The 14,683-nt window shown below is 46.9% G+C and overlaps 9 protein-coding genes and 1 non-coding gene across 10 annotated transcripts; 5 read left to right on the top strand and 5 right to left on the bottom strand.

The window, feature by feature from the left end:
* Window positions 1-32: 32 nt before the first annotated feature.
* On the bottom strand, window positions 33-1,520 carry HPODL_01150 (pH-response regulator protein palF/RIM8; the record flags this gene model as incomplete). Its single annotated transcript, XM_014077648.1, has 1 exon — window positions 33-1,520. One exon carries the CDS (start codon window positions 1,518-1,520, stop codon window positions 33-35), a length of 1,488 nt encoding a protein of 495 aa, XP_013933123.1.
* Window positions 1,521-1,697: 177 nt separating this feature from the next.
* Window positions 1,698-1,769, bottom strand: HPODL_05440. Its single transcript has one exon. It is a non-coding gene; the product is annotated as a tRNA-Glu (tRNA).
* A 95-nt stretch (window positions 1,770-1,864) lies between these two features.
* Window positions 1,865-2,626, top strand: HPODL_01149 (Cytochrome c oxidase assembly protein COX11, mitochondrial; the record flags this gene model as incomplete). The annotated part of the gene is made up of 1 exon (XM_014077647.1): window positions 1,865-2,626. The coding sequence occupies one exon, from the start codon at window positions 1,865-1,867 to the stop codon at window positions 2,624-2,626; it is 762 nt and encodes a 253-aa protein (XP_013933122.1).
* Window positions 2,627-2,658: 32 nt separating this feature from the next.
* HPODL_01148 (Sorbitol dehydrogenase 2) lies at window positions 2,659-3,714 on the bottom strand (the record flags this gene model as incomplete). The annotated part of the gene is made up of 1 exon (XM_014077646.1): window positions 2,659-3,714. The coding sequence occupies one exon, from the start codon at window positions 3,712-3,714 to the stop codon at window positions 2,659-2,661; it is 1,056 nt and encodes a 351-aa protein (XP_013933121.1).
* A 261-nt stretch (window positions 3,715-3,975) lies between these two features.
* Window positions 3,976-4,869, bottom strand: HPODL_01147 (Mitochondrial 2-oxodicarboxylate carrier 2; the record flags this gene model as incomplete). Its single annotated transcript, XM_014077645.1, has 1 exon — window positions 3,976-4,869. One exon carries the CDS (start codon window positions 4,867-4,869, stop codon window positions 3,976-3,978), a length of 894 nt encoding a protein of 297 aa, XP_013933120.1.
* Window positions 4,870-5,697: 828 nt separating this feature from the next.
* HPODL_01145 (Xylulose kinase) lies at window positions 5,698-7,491 on the bottom strand (the record flags this gene model as incomplete). The annotated part of the gene is made up of 1 exon (XM_014077644.1): window positions 5,698-7,491. The coding sequence occupies one exon, from the start codon at window positions 7,489-7,491 to the stop codon at window positions 5,698-5,700; it is 1,794 nt and encodes a 597-aa protein (XP_013933119.1).
* A 732-nt stretch (window positions 7,492-8,223) lies between these two features.
* Window positions 8,224-9,753, top strand: HPODL_01144 (A(acid, azole) Q(quinidine) Resistance; the record flags this gene model as incomplete). The annotated part of the gene is made up of 1 exon (XM_014077643.1): window positions 8,224-9,753. The coding sequence occupies one exon, from the start codon at window positions 8,224-8,226 to the stop codon at window positions 9,751-9,753; it is 1,530 nt and encodes a 509-aa protein (XP_013933118.1).
* Window positions 9,754-9,909: 156 nt separating this feature from the next.
* HPODL_01143 (Acyl-coenzyme A oxidase) lies at window positions 9,910-11,991 on the top strand (the record flags this gene model as incomplete). Its single annotated transcript, XM_014077642.1, has 1 exon — window positions 9,910-11,991. The coding sequence occupies one exon, from the start codon at window positions 9,910-9,912 to the stop codon at window positions 11,989-11,991; it is 2,082 nt and encodes a 693-aa protein (XP_013933117.1).
* A 440-nt stretch (window positions 11,992-12,431) lies between these two features.
* Window positions 12,432-13,358, top strand: HPODL_01142 (Cell wall mannoprotein HSP150; the record flags this gene model as incomplete). Its single annotated transcript, XM_014077641.1, has 1 exon — window positions 12,432-13,358. The coding sequence occupies one exon, from the start codon at window positions 12,432-12,434 to the stop codon at window positions 13,356-13,358; it is 927 nt and encodes a 308-aa protein (XP_013933116.1).
* A 228-nt stretch (window positions 13,359-13,586) lies between these two features.
* On the top strand, window positions 13,587-14,567 carry HPODL_01141 (mitochondrial 37S ribosomal protein MRPS35; the record flags this gene model as incomplete). The annotated part of the gene is made up of 1 exon (XM_014077640.1): window positions 13,587-14,567. The coding sequence occupies one exon, from the start codon at window positions 13,587-13,589 to the stop codon at window positions 14,565-14,567; it is 981 nt and encodes a 326-aa protein (XP_013933115.1).
* Between the last annotated feature and the right edge of the window lie 116 nt (window positions 14,568-14,683).

Below are 14,683 nucleotides of genomic sequence, written 5' to 3'. Positions count from 1 at the left end.
CTACCACACTGAAATTCCAGGGAGTTGGAACGTCAATCCTCGCTCCATGGCTCGGTATATATCGGTACTGTGGCGTATTCGGTGTCGTCGTCCAGAAGTACATTGAATTGTTCCCCAGTGTGGCCGTCCGATGGCCCTGGGGTAGGCATTGGTGGCAATTCTGACGGAGGGCGGGCATAGTCCAGATCATTGAGCTCTGTTGGGGGCTCACTGGGCATCAATGCCTGCTCACGCAGCCGAAGCACCTCTTTTTCGTTGGCCGAAGAACTTTCTGGGATTGCGGAGTATTGTAGCGATGACGAAGGTGGACTGGTGTCCTGCGGAGAAAGCGGCGAATCTATAGACGTACATGGCGTCTGTGGAACAGAAGAACGACGGCTCTTTCTGCGCACCCTCGACTTTCGTTCTGTGCCAATGACAATCTCGGAATTGAGTGTAAGCACGTTTTTCGTTCGCTTCAGCCTGTCCACGTTGTAGATGTTGTTGGACGTGTCCTTCTGGATAATCTCGTCGTCCATAAACCCTACCTGGGTGGCTCGTATCTTGGAATTTGAAAGGTTTACCAGGACCTCGATGTAATACTGGAAACTCACCATATTTGCGGTAATGGTCGGAAAACAATCGACTGGGACCCTCAGACTCGTCGAAATATCGCTTGTCAGCGTGACAGGGTCGACAATGAGCGGGACTATGGACTGGCTGAGATCTTTTCTGTACGATTGAATCTCATAGTCTTGGCCCAGATCCAGTCGGCAAATTCTGATCAAGGTGACTATTATTCCCTCTGTGTTGGCTATCTTCTTGTGACACTTCACGTTCAAACGAACGGGTATTGATTCGCCGCGCAAATACCCCATTGACGAGATGTTCATCTTAATTTGGACGTAGCTGTCGAGATTGTCTTCCATGGATTCCGACGAAGCAAGCGACGACGTGGACGATATTGACGACAGAGTTTTGTTCAGTTTACCTTTTGTGGTCTTGAATCTGAGAATCTTGGGCTGAGGTTCGGGCAAAAGCGTAAGGTTGATGGGCTTGACAATACTAAACATCTTTTCAGACGTTGCCAGTACGACGTCTGGGTTATCTCGCTCAACAATGGTGCATTTCAGACCGTATTTAATTTCGCCCTTCTCGAACGAAATGCTGGTGTACGCGTTCCGCTTGGGCAGCTTGATAATAAACGGAAACCGATGTTCTCCAAACGTGAGCGCGGTCTCCTCAGTATCGCCGTAAAGAAGGATTTTGTGATTGAACAAACTTTGTTTTTTATCCGAACGCAGTGGCGATGTGGAGTTCACCTTGATATGGCCCTCCAAAGAAAGACTGATCATCAAATTCATCACATTCTTCTTCAGTATTAAAATAATCTGTCCACTCAACTCCTCCCCCGGTCGGTATAATTTGTGGGGATTGTCGAGAACAATATAGAACTCCTTCACAGCATTTTTAGGCTGAAGCGGCCCGCCCAGAATACGCGAGGATTTATGCGGGAGAAGCTGATTCACGGCCCTTCGCATTAACCAAAAAGTTGATATTCAATATTCTCTTGCAACACAGCCCTAAAAACTCGTACTCCTGCGCGCAGCCTCAGAAAATATCGGCGCAGTTTACCGTTTCCTTTGTTATAAGCGGCTTGGCCGAGAGGATGCAGCGAAACGGCCACAGGCGCAAAAAATAAAATAAAAAAGTTGCGATTCCGATACCGGGAGTCGAACCCGGGTCTGCCCGGTGAAAGCGGACCATGATAGCCGTTACACTATATCGGAGAGTTACAAGGAATTATAGCCCTCGCTGCATAGAAGTGTCTGTGAATCGGGATCACTGAAAACTAATTTTCAGGAAAATAAGTTAATTCTCGCTAATGATTCGACTTCATAAAATAGGGTGCCGTTTCTTCTCGACCACTGCCCGCTTGCTTGCAGAAGCGCCGCAGCCTAAGAAAGAGCTTCCTCGGTTGTCCATGGAGGAGTACAAGGCGCTGCGCGATCAGTATTACAATACCAAGAATAAACAGAGAGGCCAAACGGTGACCAATTACTCACTCTCGCTCTTCCTCGGTTTCCTGACCCTTTCTTTTGCCTCTGTGCCCCTGTACCGTGTTGTTTGTCAGAAAACTGGCTGGGGTGGAACCCCAATGACCGACTCCTCCAAGATCACCCCGGACAAGTTAGTCCCCGTGGATACTGATCGAAAAATAAGAGTCTCGTTCACAGCAGAGACGTCTCGTCTGTTGCCGTGGAAGTTTGTTCCTCAGCAGAGGGAAGTGTATTTGGTTCCCGGAGAGACCGCGTTAGCTTTCTACAAGGCGAAAAACACTTCAGACAAGGATATCACAGGTATGGCAACCTACAGTGTGACGCCAGACCATATTGCACCATACTTCAACAAGATACAATGTTTCTGTTTCGAGGAGCAGAGGTTAAATGCTGGGGAGGAGGTGGACATGCCGCTGTTTTTCTTCATTGACCCTGAGTACTCACAGGATCCGTCCATGAGAAACGTGGAGGATGTTGTTCTACACTATACATTTTTCAAAGCTACCCACGATGCATCCCATGAGCAAATTCTAGCCGAAGCTCAAAGAAAGAGGGATCAAGAACAAAACGAGTCCCATAAAGATTGATCTGTATATATTCTAGTCCCATGAGCAATTAATTATTCAGGACCTGAAATCATAATTTTAATGGACTTACCTTCCTTGCTAAAGTCGTAAGCTTTTTTGACGTCCTCGAACTTGAATCTATGGGTGATCAAAGGCTTCACGTTCACTTTCGAGGAGGCAATTAAGCTGACAGCAATCTTGTAGTCATCAACAGTGTATCTGAAGACCCCAGTAATCAGCAGTTCTCTCTCTGCAACCTCAGCAATAGGGAATCCATCCATGGTTGGTCTTCCCATACCAACTTGGACGTATCTTCCCTTTTTCTCCAGCAATCTTATGGCATTTGCAATGCAGAACTGGTTTCCGGTAGCATCCATGGCCACTGATGGGCGTTCGCCGTCCCAGGAATTTTGGATGAACTCCAAAATCTCCTCAAAACTTTTATCTTTGGAATTGATGGAGTGGGTAGCAAAACCTTTGGAAACGGCAAAATCAAGCTTCTCACTGACAATGTCAACAATGCACACCTTGCTAGCACCAAATGCCCGTCCAACAGCAGCACAGAGCAATCCAATTGGACCGGCACCAAAGACAACCAGGTTGTCACCAACCGTCAATTTGGCCAGCCTAGTGGCATGAGTGGCAACAGAAAGGGGCTCAACCAACGCGCCTTCCTCCAATGAGACGTTTTCAGGCAGTTTGACACAAAAGTCCTCAGGGAGAAGATAGTATCTGCAAAGAGTTCCATCGTAAGGAGGAGTTGCAGCGAAAGCCATCTCCGGACACAAATTGTAGTTTCCGCTCTTGTATTCATAAGAGTATCTGGAAGGAATGCCCGGCTCGCAGGCAACCCTGTCACCGACCTTCAGAGTTTTGACTTCAGAACCAACGTCTACAATAACACCGGACGACTCATGTCCCAACACCATTGGTTTCTCCACGATGAAAGAGCCAACGCGGCCGTGCTGGTAATAGTGAACGTCGGAACCACAAAGTCCAGTATACTTTATGGCAATCTTGACATAATGAGGATCTTTGATTTGAGGAATTGGTCTATCCTCGATAACAATTTCACCAATTTTCGTAAGAACAGCAGAAGGATTGTCCATGACCAAATGTTTTGGAAAAAAAATCTGATGAGATAAATTTTGAGGATAGCAGAATTATGGGGTAAATGGCGGAAATAAAATGGAATGCTTGAGCAAAACAATGCAGTGCCCACAAAAATATGTATACTTTTTTAGCCACGGTTAACAGCTACTGGCTATACGTAAATGAATATCAATTACAACTCTATTAATCACAATAGCTTCGGGTGATCTTGTCATGGCACTCCATAAAAAATTGATTCGGAACACCGTGTTTTCAGCTCAATCTTTATAATAGATACCTCTGAAGAAGTCCATGGTTTGAGTGAAAACGACCAGCAGAATTCCTCCTCCAGGACCTAATCTAAGAACTTTTGGCAAGAATCCCTTGTACAGAGCCCTGAAACCTTCCTCTTTCATGACCAAAGCCAGAGATGGAAGAGTCCAGTTATACTTTCTAACAACACCTTCAACAACTGGAGTGTTCTGGATTCTTGACTTGACAACATCAAATGGAGTGTTCAACAACGTACCCACAGTTCCACCAATGGCTCCAGAAATCAGGTCGTTTGTTGTCTTCTGGGTAGGATTCTTAGCCTCTGGTAGAAGAGATCTGACTTGGAAAATGACACCGAAATAACCAGCATTCCAAACAATGTGTCTCCACATAGTAGCTTCCAATCCGTTGTAGAGGGCCAGAACACCTTCTTTCTTAATAATCTGTCTCACCACATCGCCCATACCATTGTACTTCGAGGTCTTATCCTGCAATCTGATTTTCACCAGCTCGAATGGGACCACAACAAACGACTCAGTCGCACCAGCAGTGGCACCGGTCAAGATAGACAAAGGTTGGGTCATCTGGCTCACACCGAAAGCACGCTTGTAAACTTTACCCCATTCGTCGTTGGCGGCAAATTTGGTGGCTCTCTTTGGGGCCTCCATCAGAATTGGGGCAGTGATACCACGGTAAAGTCTCGAAGGTCCTTCGTTCTTGACGATTTTTGTCAGACAGTCGATAATACCCGTATATTCTCCTTTACCACCAGTACCCACCTGAAGTTGGATTCTGGTCTTGACCACATCCAATGGGTACATGACCAGAATCTCAGAGACACCAGCAATGGCACCGGCAAGAAATTGATAGGCAAATGGCAACGGCCGTTGATCAGACATATTTTATATTTTGAGGAGTCAACCAGAAATTCGTTTAATAATATATACGTGAAAAATTAAGTCGGTTAACCGCAACGACTATGAAAATGGGCGAATCGTGGCTCCAGAATTTCGCGTGCTATTTATGCAATTGATAGCTATATGTGGATGAGGGGTAGGTTGTCATCGCTGTTGTAAATCTCGCGTAGTGGTGCGTAGCACTGTCGGCTAATCTTATCCACTGTAAACCGGGTAACGGTTTTCTCGATTTTTCCTCCTATTTGCGCCTTCACAATTTTGATGACCAAATAAATTAATTTAGATAGGCAAATTATTTCTTAGACTTCTAAATGTTTGCTCGCAATTTATTGAGACAAGGTGTTAAGTCCAGAGTGGCTCTTGCCAACATTTCAAGCAGAAGACTCTATCATCCAAAGGTGATCGACCATTACCAGAACCCAAGAAATGTGGGAACGATGGATAAAAATCTCAAGAATGTCGGAACCGGGCTCGTCGGTGCTCCGGCTTGCGGAGATGTGATGAGATTGCAGATCAAAGTTAATGATGAGACCGGAGTCATTGAAGACGTTAAGTTCAAGACGTTTGGCTGCGGTTCCGCCATCGCATCCTCGTCCTTTGCCACAGAACTGGTGAAGGGCATGACTCTTGAAGAGGCTGCCAACATTAAGAACACAATGATTGCAAAAGAGCTTTCTCTTCCTCCAGTGAAGCTTCATTGCTCCATGCTGGCTGAAGATGCAATCAAGAGCGCAATCAAGGATTATAAGACCAAGAGAGGCAACCGCAAGCCAACTATGTAGTATTCGTCGATTCATTATATATATCAACTTAAGACTCTAATTTTTGCTCCGCCAAACTCAGAATGCCAATTCCGTCAACATAGTCGTCCCAGTGAGTGGCGTTTCCAAGCTTTTCAACGTCATCCCAATGAAAATTATCGGAGAGCCATTTGTTATAATCTTCCTTCACGGAGCCGGACTCTGTGGCAAAAGACCATAGTGATTTAAAGCAGCCGCCCAAAGCGCATGCATCGCTCAAATCAATCTTATAGTTTCCGTCTTCGGGTCCTAGAATGTCGCAATACTTGGAGACAATTGATCTATTTTTTGAGGAGCCGCCAACGTAAAATACTTTACTAGGGCGACAAAGCAGAGCGTTAGTCGAATGTTTAGTACCGTCTGACTGGATTTGGCCGTATTTTTCTAGCTTTGGCAAAACTCCATGTTTGTCCTCCAATTTGTGAGATGAGGTTGAAGCAAGCAATGGTCCCATTCTGAGTCTGCAGGACAAAGCCTGGGACTCGATGATGCTGTTCACGTCCTCTTCCAACGACCAGGACTCCACTTCCAGTAACTCTTTCCTTTCTGGATCAAATCTGAACCGGCGCTCGCAGGGTTTGGCATTGGGAATAATCTCGCCTAAAGGAAAATAGATTCCTAGCTCATACTTCCCGTTCAGCGGAACAGAGTTGTCTAAGATGGAGTTAAACTTATCCCAAGAGTTCTTGGGCTGATTATATTTTTCGTTGATTTTATCCCTCACATTCTCTCTAGCCAAAGCACCATTACAATAGCACAGCATGCCCATGTAGTGGCCTTTCAGAGTAGGATGTTTGAACATGTGGTAGTTCTCAGAAGGTTTGTAGGCATTCGTGACAAGAAGAGCCGTCGTAGAGGTTCCCATGGAGATCAGAGTGTCGTTTGGTCCGAGAGGGAGAGCAAGGATAGTTGCAAGGTTGTCTCCGGTAAACGAGTAAATCTTACAAGAGGCAGAAAAGCCGAACTTCTCAACAAAGTAGGAACTGACCTGGCCGATGTTTTTGTAGCCAACGGGTTCCAGAGGACCCAACTTCTGCTTCAGCTCCTCGACGCCTTTTTTGGTTTCCGACTCAGAACAATTGTCTATTCTCGGATGAACTCCGGCAGCAACCGCCAGTAACTCTTCATCGTATTCTCCTTTTGAGATATCATACAAATTCATGCCGCACCCATCGCTTTCTTCAATGTTAGTTAGTTTGCCGCATAGCAAGGAGCTCAAGAAACTTGAAATAAGTGAAATCCGGTACGTCTCATGGTAAGTTTTTGGGTCGACCCTGCTTGCAAGTTTTCTGATTTGAGTACCTGTAAAGCGGTAATGAGCCCTGGAACCTGTGATCTGTGCCAATTTGTGACAGCCCCCGACTGCATCCTCGAAAATTTTCAATTCCGGACCGGTAGAATGATCTTGCCAATTTGGAGACGTTTGGAATGTGAATGCTTCAGGACAGAGCTGGTCCTTTAAAGATTTTTCAGCCGACAGGGATCCGAGCAGTTCTGGTGCACATTTCGACCAATAAACGGAACCGTGTTGTTGACATGAGCCGCTCATAGCTCGCACATCCTTGAACGGAAAGTTGTCTTTTTTCATCTTGTCAAAACACAGCTCCAAAGCCTCAACCCACATCTCAACTGGGGCAAAAATCTCGCCCGCACTCTCATTGGTGAGAACGCCTTTTCGGATGCCGTATTTCGAAAGCTCCTCGTCAAAATCGACCCTGTATGTTTTGTGATGTTTCAAGTCCGAATAGATTGAAATAACTTTCAACTGTTGAGTTGATAAATCGAAACCAAGAAACAACGACATATCTAATAGGAAACGTCAACTTTTTCAGGCGCAAGCCAGGTGATTGGGTGTTTTCTGTAAAAGGAGTAAGGAGGAAGAACAATTACCAAAGTGGACACGATGGTAAATAGAAACACGTATATTGTAAGCGAGAGATTTTGCGCTGAAAAGCCAATTATCAAGCTCAAGACAGTTCCTGCTGTGAGCAATGTCAAGTATATTTTCTCAGCTAGCTTCTGGCCTTCGAAATCTATGGTTGCCTCAATGTAAGGCTGTAAAGAATCCATTTGTAGAAAAATCTGGAGGGGAACCAGATTGCAAAGAAACACAAACCGAATTTTCCCGTGATCGACGCGACGATCGACCCTACAAACCTAAATGAACTACATCCTAGAGTACGTGACTCAGGCCCTGATGTCAGTAGCCCGAAATTATACGACAAGGGTCATTAAGCCGCCAGTCATCTACGCTAACGGGCGCTCAAGACCGTCGGGGAACCCTAATCTCAAATCCAATCGCCAGTCACAACGAAGGCCACACTTGACGGGTTTCGTAGAATCTCAATCATCCATCAGAGCTTTCATTTAGCGGACAAAATAGCAGAGATCTGCCCTGATTAGTATATAGAAAGCTGCCCTGCATTTTTTATAATCACCAAAATCTGAAAACCGAAAAGATTCATGAAAAACCTGTAAAAAAAACGATATATAAAGAGAAATCGCGCACGCTAAATCCACAGTCTTAATTTCAGGTATGGCCAATACCGATCTAGAGGACAGGCGATCGAGTTTATCGCTGGATTCGCTGGAAGAAATTAGCGATCCACTCCCAGTTTTCGAGAATAAGGAGCAGGACCAAGGAGAACCAGATGACCGCTTACATCTGACCAAGGAACTGACTAAAACACTGACTTTGCCTCCGCTCGCCGATGATGATCCCTTCTTTGATCGGTTCTCAAAGCGAACAAAGACGCTCTTTGTGGGCATCGTCAGTTTCACTTGCTTTTTGTCCCCAATCTCTAATCTTGCGTTCACTCCTGCTATTCCAGAAGTCGCCGAGGCCCTGAATACTACATCGCAGATGATCAACGTCTCGAACGCAGTCTACAACGTCTTCATGGCGATATCGCCAATGATACTTTCTCCGCTGGCGTCCCTTTATGGCAAGAAGCCGATCATGATTCTTAGCTCACTGGGCTACACTGTCAGCTCAATCCTCACGGCTGAGTCACAAAATTTAGCTATGTTTTTTGTCTTCAGAGCGATGAACGCATTTTTCGGAACTTGTTGCTTCAGTGTTGGTGGATCTATTATCGGAGACATCAAGGTCCCGAAAGAGCGTGGCAGAGCCATGAGTTGGGTCTTGATGGGAACTCAACTGGGTCCTGCTTTTGGCCCGGTGTTAGGTGGCATAATTATCACATACACGAACTGGAGAGTTATTTTCTATGTCGTCACCGGACTAGGAGTGATCAATCTTCTCATGATTGTCTTCTTCCTCAAGGAGACAAGTAGAATGGTGATCTCCAAGGAAATAGCCAAGAGAACAGGGAAACGGTTTGTTTTTGTCAAGTACAACCCGATTAGAGTTCTTTTCGCTTTCCAATACCTCAACTTGATCATCGCGGGAGTGATCAGCTCCTCTATCATGTACAACATGTTTGGCTTGCTGACTCCTATCAGACACGTGATCAACCCAAGATTCAACCTCAACAGCCCTGTGCTTGGATCGCTGTTTTACTTGGCTCCGGGATCCGGACTTCTGCTCGGAGGACCAATCGGGGGCAGATTTGCAGATTTCACAGTCAAGCGTTGGATCAAGAAACGTGGCGAAAGAATCCCTGAAGACCGTCTCAGAAGTGCCTCTTACTCTCTCGGATTTGTGATGCCTGTCTTTATGATCATCTATGGCTGGTCGCTGCAGAAAAAGGTAGGAGGCATGGCTTTGCCGATTGTCTCCATGTTTTTCTACGCGGTTGGACAGACGATTGCTTTCCCATCCATCAACTCGTATTGTGTGGACTGTCTGCCCTCGCTGAAAGGTGACGCCATCGCGTCCAACTACTTCGCGAGATACATTGTGGGAGGATGTGTTGCGTCTGCTACCTGTTTGGTCCAAATAGACAACATTGGAATCGGCTGGACCGCTACTATCAGTGCGTTTGTCTCTTGGATCGGATTTCTCGCCAACGAGCTTATGATCAGATACGGTGCTTCGCTGCGTCTAAAAGCACTAGCGAAAATCGAGGCCAGGAATAAGGACAAAAAAAATCAAGAAAATTAATTTTCGCGATTTGCAAATTGAGTCGGCCTTTTCGCGGGCTGTGCAAACCGAAATATGTGGGGTCATTTTTATTGCTCACATGTGATATTTCTGTGGGGTAGAGCATGTGATATGGACTCTGCTATATAGACCTTAATATTCCCTCGGATTATAGTAATGGACTCTACTATGCCAGAAGTGAAAGAGCCCAACCCGGCGGATCTGATCTGGTCGGAGCGGCTCAAAACCACCTTCGATATAAATAAAATGCATGAGTTTATCGAAGGATCCGAGCCGGAAGCCCTCGAGACACTACGTCTGATGCAGCAATTAGAGCGTGACCCGGTGCTAAACACTGGAGCAGCATACTACCAGCTCTCAAAAGACGAGCACCGAGAGATCACCGCGCGCAAAATCGCTCGCATGGCCCAGTACATGGAAATCGATGCTCCCAACTACTCGCGCTTCCAGAACAGGCTGAACCTGATTGCTGTTGTCGATCCCCAGCTGGGAACTCGGATTGGCGTTCATCTGGGCCTCTTCTTGGGAGCAGTGCGTGGCAACGGGACCGAGGAGCAGTTTAACTACTGGGCCAAAGAACGCGGCGCGCTGAGCATCAACGGGGTGTACGGGTGTTTTGCCATGACGGAGCTGGCGCACGGATCCAACGTTGCTGCCTTGGAGACCACTGCCACGTATGACAAGCAGCGGGACACTTTTGTCATCAACACTCCTCACGTGGGTGCGACTAAGTGGTGGATTGGAGGCGCTGCCCACTCTGCGACACACACTGTCTGCTACGCACGGCTGATTGTGGACGGAAAAGATTACGGAGTCAAAACGTTTGTCGTCCCTTTGAGAGACTCAAGACACGTGCTTCATCCGGGTGTTAGTGTTGGCGACATTGGAGCAAAGATGGGGCGCGATGGTATTGACAACGGATGGATTCAGTTCAGCCATGTGGAGATTCCTCGCAAGTTCATGCTTTCGAAATACACCAGCATCACCGACGATGGGGAGGTGCTGGATCCTCCGCTGGCACAGCTTGCGTACGGAGCTCTACTGGGGGGAAGGGTCACAATGGTGACCGACTCATTCCGCACCAGCGAAAGATTCATCACCATTGCATTGAGATACTCTGTTGGGCGGAGACAGTTCACGAAGAAAGGCCAGAAGATCGAGAACCAGCTGATTAACTATCCCTTGCACCAAAGACGGCTGCTTCCTTATCTCAGCTGGACATACGGTATGGCGATTGCATCCCATGCGATCCAGCTGTCCTACAAGCAAACGCTGGAAAAACTAGACGAAGGAGTTGAATCAGGAGATTTCCAGCAACTCCAACAGGCAATAACCGCACTCAAAACATTGTTTGGCGAATCTGCCGCCCTCAAGTCGACCTGTACATGGACCTGTCTAAATCTGATCGAGGAATGTAGACAGGCGTGTGGCGGCCACGGATACTCGGCATACAGCGGCTTTGCCAAGGGGTATGTGGATCACGCTGTGCAATGTACGTGGGAGGGCGACAACAACATTCTTGCTCAGAATAGTGGACGTATCACCGTGCAGAAGGTGATGGCGTTCAAGAAATCTGGTAAGGCCTCCCGGGAATACGAGTTTTTGGCCAAGGCAGTTGAGACAGGTGAAATTTTGGCAGCAGACACGATCACGCATTTAGGAAAACTGGTTTCCGCATTTGATGCTCTCATTCTGAGGCTAAGTCTTGATTGCATCGAGGCGCTCAAGGAGAACAATGACTGGGACTCGATTGCCCCGGAGAAGCTGACCCTGTCGAAGCTTTATGCCTGTCGCTTTATCTTGGCAAAATGGGTTGAGAAAATGAACAGCTTGAACGAAAACAATGGCGACATTGTTACCCCTTTGGTGTCGCTTGCTCAGTTGTTTGCCCTGACGAACATTGAGGCGTTTGGCTCGCAATTTTTGCGGTTTGGGATCGTCTCGGCTAGCACGTTCAAGGCTGTGCTGGAGAAGATTGGAATCCTGTGTCGTGAGATCCGGCCGCTGGTGATTGGTCTCACGGACTCGTTCAAGATGAGCGACTTCTTCATCAATTCCACCTTGGGATCGTACAACGGCGACATTTACCACCATTACTACGGGGTGGTGAAAATGCTTAACGAGCCGTCAAAAATCAAAGCCGAGTACTCTGCAGATTTCGAACAAAACCTACATCGGGGCACAGTCGAGGAGCGAGAAAACTTTGAGCGGACGAGCCAGACCTTGCGGAAATTATAGTATATGTTTGTATGTGCTAAAATCAAAAGTTGGTTAAAACTAGAAAGATTGTCAGGTACCGATGCATAGAATCTGCCCGTGGCTTGTTTGCAGCTCCTAAAGCGGCATAATTGCGACGCGTTAAGTAGTGTTTTATTTTTAGCTCACGCAGAGTGACCCTGTAGATTTCGTCCTAATCGGGAAATATGGAATGATTCGTGTTTACAATTGTCTACTATAGGCAAAGTGTTATTCTCACTTATGCAGGTAATTTAAGTGTACATCGACATCACCTTGCTAAGAAACCAGCCTCCCACATTAGTGTTTTTCTAAGGCTAAAATTGGAAATGAGATTTGATTTGCATCGATCATTGGGAGCAATATAAAAGGAACTAATTCTCAAGTCCAGTCTGCATCAGAACACAGTTGAATCAACTTTCCACCTTCAATAAATACATATAATGCAACACAAACTCTCGCTCATCGGTTCTCTCGGTTTGGCTCTCAACGGTATGGCCGCATACGTTCCATCCGAACCATGGAGCACCCTGACCCCTGAGGGCTCTTTGGCCGGTACAATCACAGACTACTCGTACACTTTCGGAATTGCTATCAACCCTGTCACTGCCGAGGGAGGCAAGAAGGTCAAGAGAGACGTTGTCACCCAAATTGGAGACGGACAAATCCAGGCTACCACTGCTACCCCTTCGTCGACCTCTATCGCCGCTGTTGTGACGCAAATTGGAGACGGACAGATTCAAGCTACCACCAGCACAGCTTCCGCTGCTGCTGTCGTGACTCAGATCGGTGACGGCCAAATCCAAGCCACCACTGCCACTCCATCCACCACTTCCGCCGCTGGTGTTGTCACACAGATCGGTGACGGTCAAATCCAGGCTGACACCACCACCTCTTCTGCTGCCGTTGTTACTCAAATTGGCGATGGCCAGATCCAGGCTACCACCTCTAAGAACAAAGTTTCTGCCGCCTCCCAAATCAGTGACGGCCAAGTGCAAGCTTCCAGCACTGCTACCAACTCCGCTGAGGCCGCTGCCCAAAACGATTCTGAAAACCCAGTGAACAGCGTTTCTTGTTGGAACGAAAACGCTCTCTCCATGACTCTGAACGGTACCATCTTGACAGACTCCAAGGGAAGAATCGGATCCATTGTTGCTAATAGACAATTCCAATTTGACGGACCTCCACCACAAGCCGGTGCTATCTACGCTGCTGGCTGGTCCATCACTGACGAGGGAAGATTGGCTATTGGAAACACTACCGAGTTCTACCAGTGTCTGTCCGGAAGCTTCTACAACCTGTACGACGAGCACATTGGCTCCCAGTGTGAGAAGGTCTACTTGGATGTTGTTGACCTTGTTAAGTGTTAAGGGTCCTGTAACTATACTTCTACTTCATCATCGTTTTGCATTTAAGGGTTAGTGTTTACTTTTTGGTTTCGAAAAGGAAAACTGCATTGGTATAAATAATTAAAAAAAGTATTATATGAACATTTATTTTGCTACCGTAGTCCCAAACACACAGAAATAAAAATTTGTCCGTGCAAGGGTGTTACATGGACTGAAAATTCTTTTTCTCTTCACCACTCGTTCGTTTAGATGTTGGCACTTAGAGCACATCCCCCCAAAGCGCAGGTGGTCCGCGTCTCGCAAGTGCGGTACAACCGCGTTTTGGCATACCCGTCATACACCACAAAAGGTTACATTCCGCCGTCGAGAGGCGGCAGAAAACAGACCGTGTTCAAAAAACTGATGGACGAGTTTCTTGGAGACAAGAACTACAAAGGCCAGTACTACGACAATAGATTTGCATTCCTCAAACAAAACCATTCGACAAATTACATCGACCCGCGCTTTGCAGAAGGCAAAAGCAAGCTTTTTGCGGAAGAGTCCGAGGAAGATGAGGCTTACGAAGAACGTCCGCCTCCCGAACCCAAAGATCAGTTGCGTCCATTTTCCCTGAATAGATTTACAGTGACCAATACGATGGTTAGCGAGGACATGAAGAAACAACTTGTGAGCGAGGTTCTTGACGAGGGAAAAGCTCTTTTAGAAGTTGCAGTCAAGTACAAGATGAAAATTCAAAGAATCGAGGCATTGGTCAAACTGCACCAGATCGAGATGCAGTACCAAGAGGAGGGGAAAATTACCCCAACTTTGGAGAAGTTTGCAGACGTCATGTACAAGGCATTCCCGCTTTTCGATCCCGAGGCTCACGGTGAAAACTTGACAGAGATCCCAATTCCTTCGGAAACTTTGCACTCTCGGTTCGTGACGATTGCCGAGTCTGAGCCATTTGGCCCTGTGGACGCAGCAAAAGAGTTTGGATTGGAGCCCGCTGCGGAGACTCTCAGAAAGGTGACTGAAGAGGGGGAGCACGCTTTGTCCATGACAAACAACACGAAGGTGCACAAGACGTTTGTTGCTCCTATGCACGAGGGAGATCGGGTCGCTTACAAGTTCACTGATGTAAAGGTGGGGGAGGTCGGCTTTCGATACGGAAAGCCATACCGAGACAATCGGAAGGACCGCAAATATGCGTTCGACAATGCGGGCAAAATGTATCCTGTTCTGGAGTAAAACCTTGTTTATATTGTTAAGTCCACACCTTTGGCCTTTAAAGCCGTGTATTGCCGCACAGAATGCCAGAAAAAAGTTTGCCCGACCCGCCGCCGTTTCGAGCTTATTTGGAGGTC

The sequence above is a fragment of the Ogataea parapolymorpha genome, chromosome VI (assembly GCF_000187245.1).
Source record: "Ogataea parapolymorpha DL-1 chromosome VI, whole genome shotgun sequence".
Lineage (NCBI taxonomy): Eukaryota > Fungi > Ascomycota > Pichiomycetes > Pichiales > Pichiaceae > Ogataea > Ogataea parapolymorpha.
This window is presented reverse-complemented; position numbering and strand designations above follow the sequence as displayed.